The following is a 17,489-nucleotide window of genomic DNA, read 5'->3' as shown; positions in this document are numbered from 1 at the left end:
ATTTGATAAAGCTAAAAAAATAATATTCTAATGGATGGTCATACATGGATTTGTTGTTTACTTAAGTAACATAGACCAGTACACCACCGCCTTCATTATTAATTTTTAAGATTAAAAATTTTTTCTAATACTTATAATTTTTTTTTTTTGCATTTTTTCGCAAAACACAATATTTTCGCCTTGAATTTTTTTTGTTTTTAAGTAAAACTTGAATTTTGTACGCAAGAATAGTAAATGGGTATACAAAAGTGTATGTGTGCTTGTATATATACTTGTATAAAATGGAAAAATAATGTAAAATTTCTTGTGCCATTTTCAAACACGCGATCATTTTTTACTAATACCACGACCCGACCACCACTTTTTTTAATTTTCTTGTATTTTTTCATCTATCAAATTATAAATGAATCAGAAATTCATCAGAAAAGTTAGTTGACATTAAAACTACTCCCATTACTTTTTTTTCTTCTTTGTTTTTTTCTGTATTCAGTAAAATGAATGTCACTTGTAGGTTATTACACCGGTCGATAGGCATATTTTTCATGCCATTAATATAATTAAATCCTAATTAACTAGTAAAAGAAAAATAGAGAGAATTTTCAATTAACAAGCAACAAAAGAGAAGTTAGATTTTCTTTAAAAAATAATTATACATATAAATATTTAGAAACACATGCGACATACGAGTATTATGTATTTATATCGATGAATACGTGTGTGTTACAACTGTATAAAGGATGGTTATGGTATGGCACAAGTAGTATTCAAGCAAATAGTTGCTGAGGAAATACTTATTTTTGTATAAGAATTTCGGAAATTCATTATTAAATTATAATGTAATTATAATGTATTTGGAAATGATTTAAATAAATTGTAACATATTTTGGCATAAAATTATTGTATAACATTTTCGCAAATGATTAAAGTTTTTGAATTAAGAATTTATGGTTTCTATTACTTAATTCAATCATTCTTTTAATTTTATGTAAGATTTACATGCGAATATGTAAGATTTCGTATTTTTAGCATAAAAAAAAAAATTAACACATTTTTGGCGTTTCTACAATGTGCTGCGGTTGTGCCCTGTTTACTGTAATTTTCATACAAAAACTGGCAAATTCAAAATACAGGCCAGAAGTAGAGAATGGAAGCCAAAAATTTTTTTTGCTCTAAAAGGAGCAAAGTTAAATTTAACTATTTTATTGACGCAATAAAAATTACAATAATGTAAATTTTAACACTGATATAAACATCCACCTAATTTGCAATATATATATATATATATGTTTGTAGATATATATATATATATTTGTTCAAACGAACAATATAAGCAGGTACGTAAGTATTCAAATTCAATATGTACTTACATAAAAACATACAATTCTAAAAAACTAATGCATATTTAATAAAATAATGCTATAGGTACCTATATAATATCGAACGAATAATTCGTATTTGGCACGTAATCAGCTCTTACAACGTGCCAAATGATTTTTTGGTTCTTATTCGTATATAAAAACTAAATACCTAAGTATAAGTATACATTTTTTTTTGCTCTGCATAAAACTATGGTGTCAAATATCTAAAAAGTTATGCAAATATTTAAAAAAAATCAAAAAAAAAATCCTCAAGTCTAATGTACTCGTAAAAAATATAAATATTTTGTTCGAAAATAAGAACCAATGCAATATGAAATAATTAAGCTTAATAAACAAAAACAACTTAAGTATATTGGTAAGAGTGACCGTTTGTTGTTTATAGTACCAATTGCAATTAATTTTACTGCTTAAATATGTAAATTAACCGATCTCACACAAATATTTTTGAATGTTAAAGAAGGTTGTTCATGGGCTATATATTCACAAAGCAGTTCACTACATTAATAGCAATATTTGTACCTCAGTTGCTACTCATTTAAATTTCTGTTATACACAATATAAATCTGTTATATGGCACTTTATATTTTCTTTTAAACATATGGTCCCTATGCAGTCATAGATTTATATTAAGAATCAAGAGCCCACAAAAAGCAAAGCAAAATATTATGCTTAAATTTACTGTTAATGTATGAGTAAGTATTGCATATATTTTGTAGATGATCCACCACAGAAAAAAAAATAAACAAATTTTCTTAGTGAATTTTAATGATAGCAATAAAAATGAGTTTCTTGCACCCAAAAATTAGTACGAATACAGAAAAAAACCACAAAATTAAAGAAAAATAGAGAAGAATAAAAAAAATTTGTACTTTAAATTTTATTTTAAGTAAATAAAAAATGTAATTAGCCTATTTAAATTTCTTTTGTAAAGAAAATATTTTTTAAAAAGTTATAAAAAAAATTCATAGCTTAATTGGAATTCACAAGATTTAGTTCATCACCTTTAATTTTTTTCCAATTTATAGTACAAAATGGCCAGTTGGATGCCTTTTTTAGAGGCAAATATGATAATTAAAAGTTTATTACTTGTATTTAGTCAAAATAAGATTTTTATGCTATACATATATATATATATACATACTTAAATAACGTAATTAAATGTGTCTGTAAAATCTGTGAGTAATGACATTTGGAATGAAAACTGAAGAGAATGGAACAAATGAAAATAATTTTGAAAACAAAATTAACCGCTAGATGGCTATAAAATTTAGTTATGGGAAAGATCGTCGTCGTTCTTACTACAACATGAATAATTCAGGAAAATAATTTTTATACGGTAACACTTTTTTTTCCCTTCAGACTGGGGTTGATGTATTGAATCTTAAAGCCTTTAATCAAACACGGCAAATATTTGTAAAGAGGTTGTTACTATAATTAGTTTTCAATTTATATAACAAATTTGAATTTATAGCGAAAAAATAAAGTTTTTTGGTGCAAAAAAATGAGGCATTTAAAGATGTTTTGAGTGTCAAATCCATTGAGCAAAACAAATTTTTGCAGTGAATTCGGAGAATTTTTAATTTTTTTTCCATTTTACAAGTATTTTATGTGTCGTCCAAAAATAAGAAATTAGTAAGTGTTTTTTAAAGAAGTACAAAAAGATTTTTCCTGATATCTGCTAATTGGGAATAAAAGGATTCATTTAGTTTATTGTTCTATTAAACTTCAAAAATTAAAGTCTAAAACAATCTTTGCTTGAATTAATTCCGTTAGTTAATTATTTTAAATTTTGTTCAAGATATTTTGAAGTTAATGTTATAAAAAAACTCATAAAAAAATGTAGGATGAATAAGCGGTGATTTTAAAAAAAAGTGAGCTAAATAAAATAAAATATTGAATAAAAAAAATTTGCTTTCTTTGTTGATGACACTTCATTCATTTTTGTTACGGGATTTAAAGGCTACATGGGGAAAAATAAATAATTTATTCATGTTCTACTTTTTTTGACAATTTTATGTCATCAATTATCATAAAAATTTAATATTTTTCTTAAAAATTATTTTAAATATATTTAAGTAATACCTTAAGAATTTTCTTTTATATTTAATTGTTAAGTACCTACTTATAGATTTTAAGTATAAGTTGCATAAATTGCAATTATAAAAAATTGAATTAAAGTATTAAAATTTTGTACTTAATTACTTAAATTCGATTTGATTTAGTGCTACATTAATTTAAATCATGTGTAATTGCTCTTAGGTACTTAAGTAAAATTTTATAAAAATTTAAAATATTTATGTGAAAATTTGTAAAAAAATTTCATGTTGCTGTGTAAAGATTGTTTTCACATTTGCTTTTTACAAAAAAAAAAGTACTTTAAATAAGTAGCGCAAATCACTGCCGCCCATCACATATCGCATTTTGTTAAAATTATTTTAGGTATTAAAAATCCGAAAATCTGTTTTCATTCTCGTTCTCTCACTCTTAAAATCACAATAAATAACAACAATGTGTATTTGAAAATATTTCATTTAAAATTTTTCATAAATAACACTTGGTACTCGTACATTTATTTAACAAAATTTCAATGAACTTTTATTAGTTTATTTATTAAAATTTCAAAAGTTAATTTTAAATATAAATCATGAAAAGCATTTATTTAATAAAAAAGAAAAATAGTATGTCATTGAACTTTTAATACACAAATAATATTTTATATTGAAATTTTTTGTTTTCATCAGGAAATTATTCATTTTTTCGGTATGTATGTATAAATGCAAGTATGTTTAGATTTGTAAAACTGGGGTAATAGTGCACAACAACCACGCACAAGAATCTATCGTATCGCAAATCTTAGATCCTATGAACAAGTGCACTTTGTAAAACTCGTAAAACAGCATTTCAGCTGTAGTGACAGTAAAGTTCACAATTTTTGATATACATATCATATATGTAAGTATAGCTACAAAATTTTTGAGAGCAACTTAAGTTGAATTATTTGTTAATAGTTTTTTATGAAATTTCATTCTAACATGTTCGATATCATACAAAACTGTCGTATCATACAATATAATTCATTTTTTTTTAAAAAATTTATCGTATGAATTATTGTAAGTATTTTTAATTTTGTCTTCTTCATAATACCTTTAAAATAATTTTAATCTATTCTTGGTTAATAAATTTATTCGATTACGTCAATTACGTAATAAATAATTTTATGTGTATTTGATAAACGTCAACTTTGTAAGTCATAATACTGTCAATTAAATTGCTACAAACATTTACTTATATATCTAAGCCAAATTTGCTGTTTTCGAATTGTTTTTCTACGATTTATTTCTATCGAACGTGATTTAAATAAAATTTTTCATAAAATTATTTTTTCTTTCTTTTTAAATTAATAATGTATAAGTAAGTACATACTTTTAAATACGTTTAATTGAGTATTAGTCATTGTTAATTAAATCTATTCGAGCAAATGTATTACAGAAAAATCATATTGGTATTTTCATAAATCTGTACATGTAAGCCTTAATAAAATTTATAAAAATACCAACGTTCTTTGTAAATTCTCTATTTTATATATTAAATTTGTTTATTAATAGCTTAGAAAAATTAATAATAATTGCTTATAAATTATTGAGTAAGTATTATTAAGTAAGTGTGTAAGTTCTAGGTATTTATTTAAAAATTATTTTAAATAGAATTGATTTTAAAAAAGAGCTTTCAACAAAAAAAAAAATATTAAAATAGTAAACGAGTACAACGATTACAGAATTATAATGGAGTTTCTTGAAATACAATATTAAGAATGGCTCATCTATTTTTGGTAGTTAAACCATAATAATCAATGGTTAAATACGCATACATATTACTGTTTTGGTACGAACCACTATTATTTGATTGTGACTACAAAATTTTACACCCACATAAACGCACTATATTAAAAGTTTAAAATCATTTGATTATATCATCCGGTGAATATCAAATTGAGAGGATAATAATATATTTTAGGTTTGTGTATTTTATTGTGACATTGAAAAATTGATATATTTTTAAAAATTTTCAACCAAGTACCATATAGGAAGCCTTACTTGTAATTAGTCTTGAAATTTACCAGTAAATTAATAAAATGTTAATTTGACATTACTCGCAACAGATTCTCAACTTTTAATTCCTAGTATTTGTTTTTGGAAAAATCAAATTATGTTTTTCATTTTTTCCTTGTTTCTGATGTTTTATACAAGATTTGCATTGTCAAAAATAGATGGCATTGCAACTCGATTTCGGTTGGGTATGTCGAAGCGGCAATATACGAAGCAATATTGAATGTCGGAGAAATCGTTAATAAAATGACTTTATTTCTAAAATTTGTAAATGGTGATGCTTTTTTAAGGCTAATAATTTACTTATTTCACATCTACATAAGTAAGCCATTTTGATTAAATTCTAATATACTTTATGAATAAAAATCTCAACACAATTTATGTAAATGAGTATAATTTTCGTTATAACCATACATACATATGGAAAACTACTCTCAATGATAAAAACAAAAAATTTCGAATTCAATGATAAAATAAAGGAAATTCACAAGAGAATAATTTTTCTCTTCTTTTGTTTTTCTTTTTATTTTTTTTAATATCCTTTTAAAAAAAATTATAAATAAAAATACAAAATAACATTAAAAAATTTTCTAAAAACAATAACAAAGGAAATTTTTTGTTTTATTTTATTTTATTTTTCAAGGTTCTTGCACATACGTATATACACTAGTGTTATGGCACTTATAGCACGTAAATATAAAAATATACAGTATGAGTATTTAAGTATATAATGAGTTTTTGTTTGTATGTAAGTGTGTGTATTAAAATGTTGAAGAATATATAAGTGTGTATGTATATAAATATATGAAAAATATTAACCTTGAATAGAAATTAAAGGAAGGATACAAAGTCAATGAGGTAAAATTAATTTTAAAAAACAAATTTATTATATTAAATAGGCTTTCACGTACATATAAATATAATATATATATGAGTGTGTCGATGGGGTGAAAATTTTAAATTGGTATGATGAATTCATTCATAATTCACGCTTTCAATAAAGTAAAAATAGTAACAATTTCGGATATAACTCCGGGCATAAAAAAAAGTAAGTTAAATGCAAATGTAATAAAAAAAAATTGGGTTGCTTAGTCCTTGTGTTTCAAACTAATTTGAAAATTTTTGTTTTATTGAGTTCATTAACACCTGTTTAATTGTTATTGCTGCACAAATACCGGTTTTTATTTCTTTTCCACCTACTCACGCTATAACATTGAACCTAGTTATTTTTATATTGAACATATAACTAAGCATAAGTAATAAAGAAGTTTAGTTTTGTATTTGCACGAGAAGAGGCGTAATTTGAACTCTATATGAAATTTGGAGTATGGAGTAAAAATATTTGGAAATTATTTAAAAATATTAAAATAAGAATTATAATTGTATGAACAACGTTTATTATCTCATTTATTATCATCCCCTTCATAAGTCGTATTTTCTACATGTTGGGACTTAATATTAGATGGAACAACGTTTATTTAAAATTTGCAAAAAATTAAGTAGCCGAGAGGAATTTTTGTTTTTGCATTATTGTTATTCTTCTTTTTTTTTGATCCACAATATAGACAAGGTTATTAAATACGTAATTTATAATGTGGGGTAAACAAGGTTATTATACGTTAAACATACTCACATATACTTATATTTTAAATACTTTAATTAATATGTGTAACAGTATGTAAATATATTCAAAGGATTATTGTTATTGTTGTGTTCATAACGAAGTGTTGATGATAAACGAGAATGATAAATGAATGCAACAGTTTTGAAAACATTAAAAAGTATAGGACAAAAACAGATCTAAAGAACTTTAAAATTTTTTTTATATCTATATAAAGCACTAATTTTATTTGATTTATTTTATTCCTCAATCAAATCAGATCATTGACGATTTCATTGAATATAATGAAAGGAAGTGCAGTTTTCGCATAGAATTTCGATTTAAGTATTCCATTTTTAAAAGAAGTGCTGCTTTCTGTGCTTTAGAAATTCAAAAGAGCTTATTTCAATTAACGATCTGAATTTTTAAAATAATTTATAATTGAAACGGATATTTCTACTGCTCAATTTTTAGCTATAACTTGGCTACTCGATAGGAGTTTAAAAGTTTCTCTTAATTTTTTATACTTAAGTATTTGTGTTCGAATTTTCAATATATCAAGTGAGAAACTCTTAAAAGAAATATTAAATAAGTACATCTGGTGATTGGTTATATGCTGACCACATCACATTTTGTAATTGATTATTCAAAAAATAATGAGATATCCTTAATTGAAGGCCTTAGGCATTTATAATTTTTTTTTCTATATACTTATACTTATGGAAAAAATTGCAAAAATCTCAATTTTTTTTATTCTTTAATGAAGAAAACACTTTTAAAGTGGAAAATAACAATATAGATTATTGAAAAGTAATATTATAATCTACAATTTCTGATTTGTTATTTATACATACAAGTATGTCTTTTAAAGATCTTTGTAAATATTGCAATACTTATTCTATATTTTGTAGTTGTGTTTCAGCCTTGTAATTGTTCCAACTCTATTAGGCAACTCAATTTTTGTCCACTGTGTTATAATGTTTGAATATATCTTTCAAAATTTTGAATTTCCTAAGACAACCTCAAAAATTTTACTACGATATGCATGCCTTATTTTATAACAACATTAAGCCGTGACTTTTAAAAGACCTAACATAATGAAAAATTAAAAAAATTATTTATTTTACTTAAATATACATTAACAGTACTTACATTAATATGTACTTAAGAATATTAAATCTCGGCTTGCAGTTGCACGTCAATTACAGTTTAAAGTCTTAATTTAAATAAACACTTGAATGTCTTAAATTAAAATACCCATGGGCCTTTACTTAGTTGAATTTTAACGTTAACTCAACTGACCAATTATTAATTGAGATTTTCGAAAAATCTACTTATATCGTAAATTAATTTTTTACTTATAATTCTACTTATATCGTAAAATAATTCTACTTATATCGTAAAATAATGTGTTGTTCTTTAAGAGAAAATTGAGTAAAATGTTTTGATTTTTGACATATGTATGTAAAAATGGTAATTTTTGCATTTAACTTTTGTTAAAACTCTTTTAGTCCCACGCCCCCTTTTTTTGTTCTTGTCAGAATTCTTAATAGAAAATAATTTTTTTTTTGTTAAAGATTTTTTATAATATTTTTAGAAAATTAAAATATTACTTACCATGTTACAAGCATAGTTATTCCAATTGAGATCGCTGTACACGTTAAAACTTTGGTATTTTTAGACATTTTCGTTTTTTGTTTGCTTTGTTGTTTTCCTTTAATAATTTATTTTTAATAATATTAAAAATTTTTAATTTTAATTTTTTTTTTTAATTTTTCTCTCCTTCTGACCCCCTTTATTTCTTTTTTTTTTTTAATATTTTTTTATTTAAAAAAATATTTATTAATACCACTCTTTGTTTATTAACTTTTTGTACAATAACATTCGATTAAAAATAAATTTTAGTTAAAGAATAAAAAAACGCACACACATAAGGAAAAAAGTTTTCCAAAAATGAAAAAAAAAAAAACAACGTAAAAGGATAAAAATAAATTCTTCTTTTATTTTCTTTTTGATATTTTTAAAATAAATGCGTTGTCTACAAAAAATTTCGACGGAGTTAAAGAACAGTCAGTCAGAACAGTCAGCCAGCCAGAAATTGATGAGTCGTTTTTATTATTTTGATTTTGTATTTTTATCACTTAAAAATCTTTCTCTTTATGCATATAAATTATGTTATTATATTTATTGTATACGTATGTATGTTTGTCTAGTATGCGTGTACATACCCATATGTTTTAAACATATATAAACAAACAAACACCTTCTTTATATGAAATTTTAAATTTTAAATGTGCATTAAAATTTAAAAATTCTAAATCATTTTTTAAAAACCAAAATCTTTTATGATTTATTCGAAATTTTCAACGAAACAAAAAAAAATGAAAATAAAAAATGAAAATAGCACTGCTATTATGTCAAATTAAAAAATATGAAAATAAAGAAAACCGCACATACACGTACACAAACAACCGAATAAAAATAATGAAAAATATTTTTGATTGTTTTTTTTTTACACCCCCCAACTTCTTCTCCTTGTCTTCTTATTCAATTTTTTTTTTCACATTATTTTACGAACAAAATTTCACTTAAGGAAATTTTCTCTCTCAATTAAGGAAAATTTTGTTTTGATTTTATTTCTGTATTTTGTTGTTGTTGTTATTGTTTTTAATGTTGAATATTTTAATTGTTGTTTTTATACATGTGTTTTTTTCTGTTTTCTCTTCTTCCTTTTATTTTTTCACTCACCACCTCAGCACAGCACTATTGTGTGCGATGAAAATATTTTCGAAATAATTTTTTTTTGTTTTTGTTTTTCTTTTTTGTCTTTTGTGTGACAAAAAAATGTGTTTTCTTTGCGGGGGTAAACGGACACTTTTCTTCTTTTGTTTTTATATTTTTCTCTATTTTCTATTTTTATTATTATTGTTATTATTTTTTTTCAGTTTTTGTTCTTTTTTTGTTTTTCAATTATTCATCTGTTCATTAACGTTAACGTTTCTTTTACGTCTCATAACAAAAAAGAAAAATTTTGTTGTGTTGATAGATTTTTGGTTTTTATTTTTTTTTGTCGTTTTTCATTCAATGAAAAATCATTTTTCCATCAAGTTTTTGCTTCACTTTTTGTTGTTGTTGCTGTTTTTTCTGATAAATAAGAAAAGTAAAAAAAAAACAAAAAAAAAACTGTATGAGTATGAGAGAAAGAATAAATTTCGTTGAGACATTGAAAAAAAAAACTACATTTTTATATATAAAAACATGCATACATACTTGATGCACGTATGATAAAAAAGAAATAACGTTGTGAAAAATGTAGTGTTTCAAGCTATTAAAATTTTTTTTATAAAAGTATTGCCAGATTGTATTTAAATACATTCAATTTTTAGCCGGTAGAAAAGAAAGTAAATTCTGCAATTACTACTCGCATGAACATGTATTTTGATTATATTTTGCGAGTAACTAAACTGCTGGGACAATACAAATCAATTGGGTCAACTAAAAGTTAAGACAAAATTTTTTGTAAACAATTACAAAACCAATTAGATGCAATCATAAAGTTGCATATTCAGACTCTTTAACATAATCTAATTGAATAAAAATGAGTAGTCAAACAATAATTGCAAATATACTGTGAGTATTACAGACTATTTACCAAACTATGTATCAGAATATTTTATAATTTTTTACATACATATAATTAATATTTTTGTAGGAGAAAATCAAAATATTCAATTAAAAAACTAAGTAATCCTGTTGGAACATTTTAAAAAATGAAAATTCTGACTTAAAAATAGTTAAGAGAAGTGACTGAAAAAATAAGACTATAAACTTATTTATTAAATTTTTTTAACAAGTAAAATTAACTTGAATGTAGCCCTAGAATTTTTTAAAATAAATGTTTATGTAAAAAATTCCAACTCTAGCCAAAATTATTTAGACGACACAAGACTAAAACCGGCACTATTCTTATTCGTTTGAAATCAAATTTTAGTGATAAATTTTAGAAAAAAAAATACTTTCTTTACGATACGAATGGTTGCAAATCTATAAATTATTTTTTTTATTCTGGCAATACTATGTTAATTTGTCTGATTGTCCAATGTTAAGCATATAACATTAGACTTTGCGCAATAAAATTTTGTAGAAATTCTTAAAAATGTAAGAAAGTTTGCAACATATATTTATATATATACATATATATACGTACATATATATACATATACATATATATATAAGTAGCCGCATATGCAGAAAAAAAATTGCTCATAAAAATGTAATAAGAATCAATGACATAAAAAAAAAAACACAAAAAAAGATTGCGATCAGCAAAACCAAAAGAATTTCTCTAATTTCTTTTTGTTTTACTCAATCTTAGCACTTTTATTTGGTAGTGTTACAAGAACAACTTGTTGAAATAGGTGCTTACTTAGGTAATGTTAAAGAGTAATAAAACGAAAGAAAAAATGACAACAAAAACGGAGAGAAAAAATAAAAGCTAAAGGAAAACCCTTATAATCATGGCACTACTTAGAATTTAATTTAGTTCAAGTTAATCTAACATAAATTTTAAGAAAAAAAACAAAAATCGGAAATTCATAAATTTTGATAGTAAGGTGAAAACAGTGTCAATGAACTGAATCTTTAATTCTACGCTAATCAACATGTCGATAAGCTCTCTTCAATTATTACAAACTTTCATCTCTTTCTATTAGTTTAAAAATCAAGATGAGGTGTAGAATCAAGCAAGATTATCTCATAAGACAATATGATCTACTCATAAATATATTAAATAAATTTATTAATACTATTGTATCATAAGTGCTGTGTCTATGTACATACATACATATTTATGTACAAGCAATTTCCAACAAAACTTGAAAACATCTTATATGTAAAAATAAAATTTTCTCATTTCCTCAGAAAATTTCTGAATGAAATTGAAATCAGTTAACAAGAAATGACGAAGCTCGTTTTTTTTTTTTTTATTGTTTCAATGCCTTACGCATAATAATTCTGAAAGCTTTTGACAAATACATTTTTATGTTAAATCGCCCTGTATATAAGCATGATTACATAAATATTTTCACTTAATCATATGTATATATGAATGTGTGTAAGTTAGTACATTGTATATTGCGTTTTAATATTTAACTTGTTGAAAATAAAAAGAGAATGTGTGTAAACAAAATGTTATGCCAAATTTCAAGAATATTAAAATTGTTATGTACATATGTAGATATTATTATAAAATACATAAATGTGAACCTACATCCTTTATTAAATAAGATTATGATGAGACATAAAGAATAACGCAAATATCACAAATATTTATATTTTATTAGGTACTTATGTATGTATGTATGTTTTTCATGGATTTGAGAAAACAGCATGTTTTTTCGATTTTCTTTTAATCAAAGATTTTATCATTAACGTTTTGTTAAAATAAGAGCATGAGAACTCATGAATAAATTTAATACAAACAATAGAAAGGCATAATCTCTTATTTTATTTAAATCAGCAATCGTGTTCAGTTAATGGCAAATATTCGAAAATTTTAAGATAAAACTAATATTCTAATTTAAAACCAATTTAAGGCAAGAATACAAAAGTCGAGTCGTTGTAGCTCTCTCTAGATATTCTACTCTAAATGAGCAGGCCTCTTATACTGAATACTTCTGCAGGTTGGAAGGTGCATTTTATTTAAAGTATATTAATCATTCCAATTAAATGAACCGTATTCATTTTAATATTTATTCAAAAACAATATCTAATTTGTTATTTTGTAGAATATTTTGCGAAAATTTAAATAAATTGCTTTCGTGCTTAATAATAATGCCGCCTATTTCTCCATTTCTATCTATCTATTTATTTATCTATGCATGTACATACGTATTTGCACTAGTTTTTCCTATGCAATTCAAAGAAAATCTTCTTTCCTTTGTACTTACATCTAGAAATGTTTCTTTCATCTTTTCTGTTTCAAAAATTCTTCGCAATATTTTTTTTTTTCTAATTTGTGTTTTCTATTTTCCCATTCAATTAAAGTTGAAATTACGGAATACAAGAAGTCAAATATTTTAAAATATACAAAAAATTTTCTGAATTAGCCTATGCCAAAAATGAAATAAAAACATAAAATATATTAAATATAGCGTAATTCTAAAAATATAAAATATTTTGTATAGGAACCAAACTGATGTAGGTAAGTAAACGTTTTCGCTTTATCAATATTTTATTGCGATTTTTCAAAATAAACTCCTGTGAATGGATTTTTTTTAATAATTGGAAATATATATAAATATGTAGGTAGTTAGGTAATAAGTACCTATCTTTTTAGTTAAAATAAGTAAGCAATTTCCTACTTAACTTGGTGAGTTTACCTACCTACATACAAAAGAATTATTTTTCTCATCAAATTTTTGATAACAAAAAATTTCCAAAACTTAATTGATAGCTATTTATAAATACATATGGATCTATATGTATGAATACCTAGCCAGCTAGATAAATAGGTATAGGTAGGCAGGTACCTACATAAGAATACAAAATAGATTTTTTTTAAATGTGTATAAAATAGAACGCAATTTGAAAATTTTAAATAGAGTATTTGAATTGGCAAATTCCTTGATATACATATGTACATATATACTAACATATATGCATACCTATATAATTAAAGCAAAATTTTAAAAGAAAGAAATTTTCCTTTACAAAACAAAAAATAAATTTATTAACTCAAGTGAAAATTAAATTGGTAGGTCCAAGTACCTCCTGCATTCACAATTATTATGTGATTAAAATATTCTTCTTCTGACATATTTGACTGATTAAAATGCAAAAATTCACAATTTAGATCAGATTATTTAAACAAAAATTTAATATTTATTGCGCAAAGTCTGTGAACAATTATTTTGTCTTGTTATTCGTGGCTTGTTGGTGTAGGTAACTGTAAATTATCTTCATAGATTGAATGGGTTTTCATTAGAAAAATATAGGAAAAACATTTCTTGATTCAAATACCCATAGAATAAATTTAAAGTTCTCAGGCATAGGTACTGATTTAAAAGGCTGATCTAGATGTATTGTAAGTATGTGAGGAATAAATTCTTACCTCTGCATCTAAAATGTTAAAAAATTAGGTTATAAAATATTTTGATTTGCTCCTCTTTTATGAGAAATTCACTTCCTAGGTATGTAGGTATATTTTACATACCAACATACAAATTTTTTTTTTATATTTCTTTATTCTATTTAATGTAAATTTGTGAAATGTTTATTGAAAACTTTTTTATTATTTGCATTCAATTTTCTAAAATTTCTTTGCTTTGTTTTTCAATTTCGAATATTAAAATTTATTATTATAAAAATTCCTCGATAATTTCTTATTACGCAAAAACAAAATAAAATTTCTACTTTTTTAGACTCGCATTTAATTATTTACCGATATACGATACGACTGTTCAATATAAACTAGCATTTAGCAAGCACACAAAAAAATTTTTTTTATGCTAGAGAAGCTAAACAATTTGTTTTGTTGTTTTTTAATTTTGCACAATTTTTATTTTCTCTTTTTCTTTTCATTTTCAATTTTTCTTTTCAAAAAAAAAAAAAAAAAACTTTTCTTTGTTGCTCAAATATTACAAAAATAAATACATTGCTTTTTTTTCTACTCTTAGAAACTCTCACATTTCTACAATAACAAAAAAACAGTGTCAAAGAAAAATCAAAACAAATATTTTAAGGGGAAAAAAAAAGAATTTTTTTAACGATAAATTTGACATTTGATGAAAAATGTAGGTTGTCTAACTTGTAAATATGATTTGTAATTTTTGATATATTGCGTAATATTTTTAGTGGTACGAATGATTACAATTGTGCTAAAATTACCAAATGTGATAAATAACCAAATGAAAGAAATATGTAGACGTTAGAAGGCTGTAAGTAAGAAAAGTTTTCGGTTCAAAGTTGAAAAACAACTGATTTTAGATTTACGTATTTTTACCGTTCAAAAATTTAGTATTTTCCCGATGTTTATGAAAAATAAGTTTTACTTAATATTACAAACTATTACAATGAATTTAAATTATAATAAAATCTTAAGTATAATAATTGGAAACATTTCGGAAAGTATATAAACAGATGAACATATTCAGTGTGGCAGCACTGACATAACTCAAAATTTGCATTTTTAATAAAAACAAATATTGAAATGTAAAAGTTAATACAATTTTTTCGTCGTAACATTATTGCAAGCATTATATGTTCATTTACATTATTATACAATATTGCAAGTCGTAACATTATATTTTATTGCAAGCAACAACTTTGTACAAAAAAAAAATATTTTAAATTCTTATTTTGTATAAATTACTCAGAAATCGCATTATTTGAGTTATGTAACTGTTGAAGCAAAAAACCGACATATAATTTGTTATAAAGTTAATATGTACTAGCGAAAAATAATTGAGTGGCAATACTTATTTGAAAATAAAAAAAGTTTTCTAATATTAAAATTTATTAGATGGAAAGATTGAAGTTTGATATTAAACTCGTGCAATATTAAGATTCGAATGAAATGAAAACAGATGAAAATTTTGAATAATGTGACACTGAAATTAAACTAATTTAAGAACTTTTAATTCAACAAAATATTGTGGTCGAAATAAATTGAGAATTGATCTAAAAAATGTGAATAAGTTGTGATTTAATTTAAAAACAAAAACACTTGTAAAAAGTACTTTTTAATAGTGCTGAAGTTATAAACGACAAATCGACTTATGTAAACGTATTTGACATTTGACAGCTTTTTTGACCGTTTCATTGTTGTCATATTCACAATATAATATCACATGTAGAACAGCTGTTGTTTTGTTTTTAAATTAATTTCCTCAAGACTATTCCATCTATGTCGTAACTAAGCTGCAAGAAAAAAAATATATTATTACAAAATGAACGTACTCAGGGTCGCTTATTTAGCTGCGAAACCTAAAATATGTTCTTTAAATAACCAAAATTTTCATAAAAACATATTGATAAATTCATATCTAGGATTTAATAAATTCTCTAGTCAGACAACAAAAAATGAAACACGACAAATTAAAGTATATTATGGAAGTTTAACACCTCGGATGAAAGCTGTTAAAGTATTTTCATTAACAACAAGTTTAACTGGTTTATTAGCACAACCCGTATTATTAGAGCAAGGAACTAAAATAGGTTAGTTATCGCCCGAAGATTAAACAATTTGTGAACACCGAAATATAATTACAAAATTTTAGGTGGTACGGGTATGGCAATATTTTTATGTGGTTTTGCTGGATTTTTTACTTTTGTCACACCTTTCCTGTTACATATAATTACAAGAAATTATGTAACGGAGTTATTTTACGATCTCAATAGAGATGAGTATACAGCGAATACTATTTCACTGTTTTTACAAAAATTGGAGGTAACGCAATCATAAATTTTCTTAATATATTTTAAGTACATATCTTGATAACATTCGATATATTTTTTAGACAAAATTTAAAGTTGATGATGTTAAAGTTCCCGAAGTACCTGGAATGTTTACTTCAATACAAGTTGGAAAAACATCACTTTTCTTAGATCCATCTCAGTTTACTGAACCAGATCATTATGTTAGAATAATGGGTTATGACAAGCCAATAGATTTCAAACTTGAATTTAAAGAATTAGATCAACTTAATAAAAAAGAAAGGATTGAGGAAAATAAATAAATTGATAGGAAAAAGTGTACAAGTAAAGTTATTGAAAATTACTTCGTCTTTGATTGATTTTTATATAAATTGGTTTTTGAACAGTTTTTCCTTACATTTTGCAGTCTTGAAAAAAACTGAACGAGTGATTGGTTGCTAATTCAAGTATGTATGCGAGCGGAATAGGTAACAAATAAATGGATATTCATCATTTTATGTTTGAGTAGGAATTTTATGACACTATGCATGTAGACTTGGAAATGAAATGCATGTAGACCTAACGAAATTTATTTAAGGGTCCCAGAGCGTATTAATACAATGATATTTGTGTTCCGAAAGGGAATTCTCGAAAATTTTTAATTTAGATCCTAATGTAAAGTACGTTGGATAAATTAAAACTACGAAATTTTGAAATGTAACATATTCAACAAATCTTTTCTTTAGAAGAATTACGTTCAAAAATCGTGGCATGTTCAAAGTTCTAAAACATTTTTTAAACGCTACGAAAACATAAAATGTGTTTGGAAAAAATTACATAGAAAAATGTAAGACATTAAAAATCTGAAAAAGTAAATTATGTGATGAGTTCCTCGTAGATTTGTAATTATGCAAAAAAAGATTTTTGACATCTAAGTTCCCATTTTAAGTGCATATCTGAATTATCAAAAAACCCCAAATTTAATATACT

The 17,489-nt window shown here is 24.0% G+C and overlaps 2 protein-coding genes across 2 annotated transcripts in view; one reads left to right on the top strand and one right to left on the bottom strand.

Annotated features, from left to right (window-relative positions):
* Nucleotides 1-14,628, bottom strand: part of LOC129605370 (inhibitor of growth protein 1 homolog) — a 46,470-nt gene extending 31,842 nt beyond the window's left edge. Inside the window, exons 1-2 of the mRNA XM_055515083.1 lie at nucleotides 14,197-14,628; nucleotides 8,703-10,229 (exon numbers count right to left, since the gene is read on the bottom strand). Coding sequence (XP_055371058.1) covers nucleotides 8,703-8,770 — 68 coding nt within the window. The 5' untranslated portion in view covers nucleotides 8,771-10,229; nucleotides 14,197-14,628. The remainder of the gene's footprint in view (nucleotides 1-8,702; nucleotides 10,230-14,196) is intronic.
* A 1,285-nt stretch (nucleotides 14,629-15,913) lies between these two features.
* LOC129605570 (transmembrane protein 70 homolog, mitochondrial) lies at nucleotides 15,914-16,843 on the top strand. The gene is made up of 3 exons (XM_055515415.1): nucleotides 15,914-16,301; nucleotides 16,364-16,533; nucleotides 16,604-16,843. The coding sequence occupies exons 1-3, from the start codon at nucleotides 16,034-16,036 to the stop codon at nucleotides 16,820-16,822; spliced, it is 657 nt and encodes a 218-aa protein (XP_055371390.1). The 5' UTR covers nucleotides 15,914-16,033; the 3' UTR covers nucleotides 16,823-16,843.
* Nucleotides 16,844-17,489: the final 646 nt, after the last annotated feature.

The sequence above is a fragment of the Condylostylus longicornis genome, unplaced genomic scaffold (assembly GCF_029603195.1).
Source record: "Condylostylus longicornis isolate FDR11 unplaced genomic scaffold, ASM2960319v2 ptg000013l, whole genome shotgun sequence".
Lineage (NCBI taxonomy): Eukaryota > Metazoa > Arthropoda > Insecta > Diptera > Dolichopodidae > Condylostylus > Condylostylus longicornis.
Note: the sequence above shows the minus strand (reverse complement) of the source record. Positions and strands in the feature narration are given on the sequence as shown.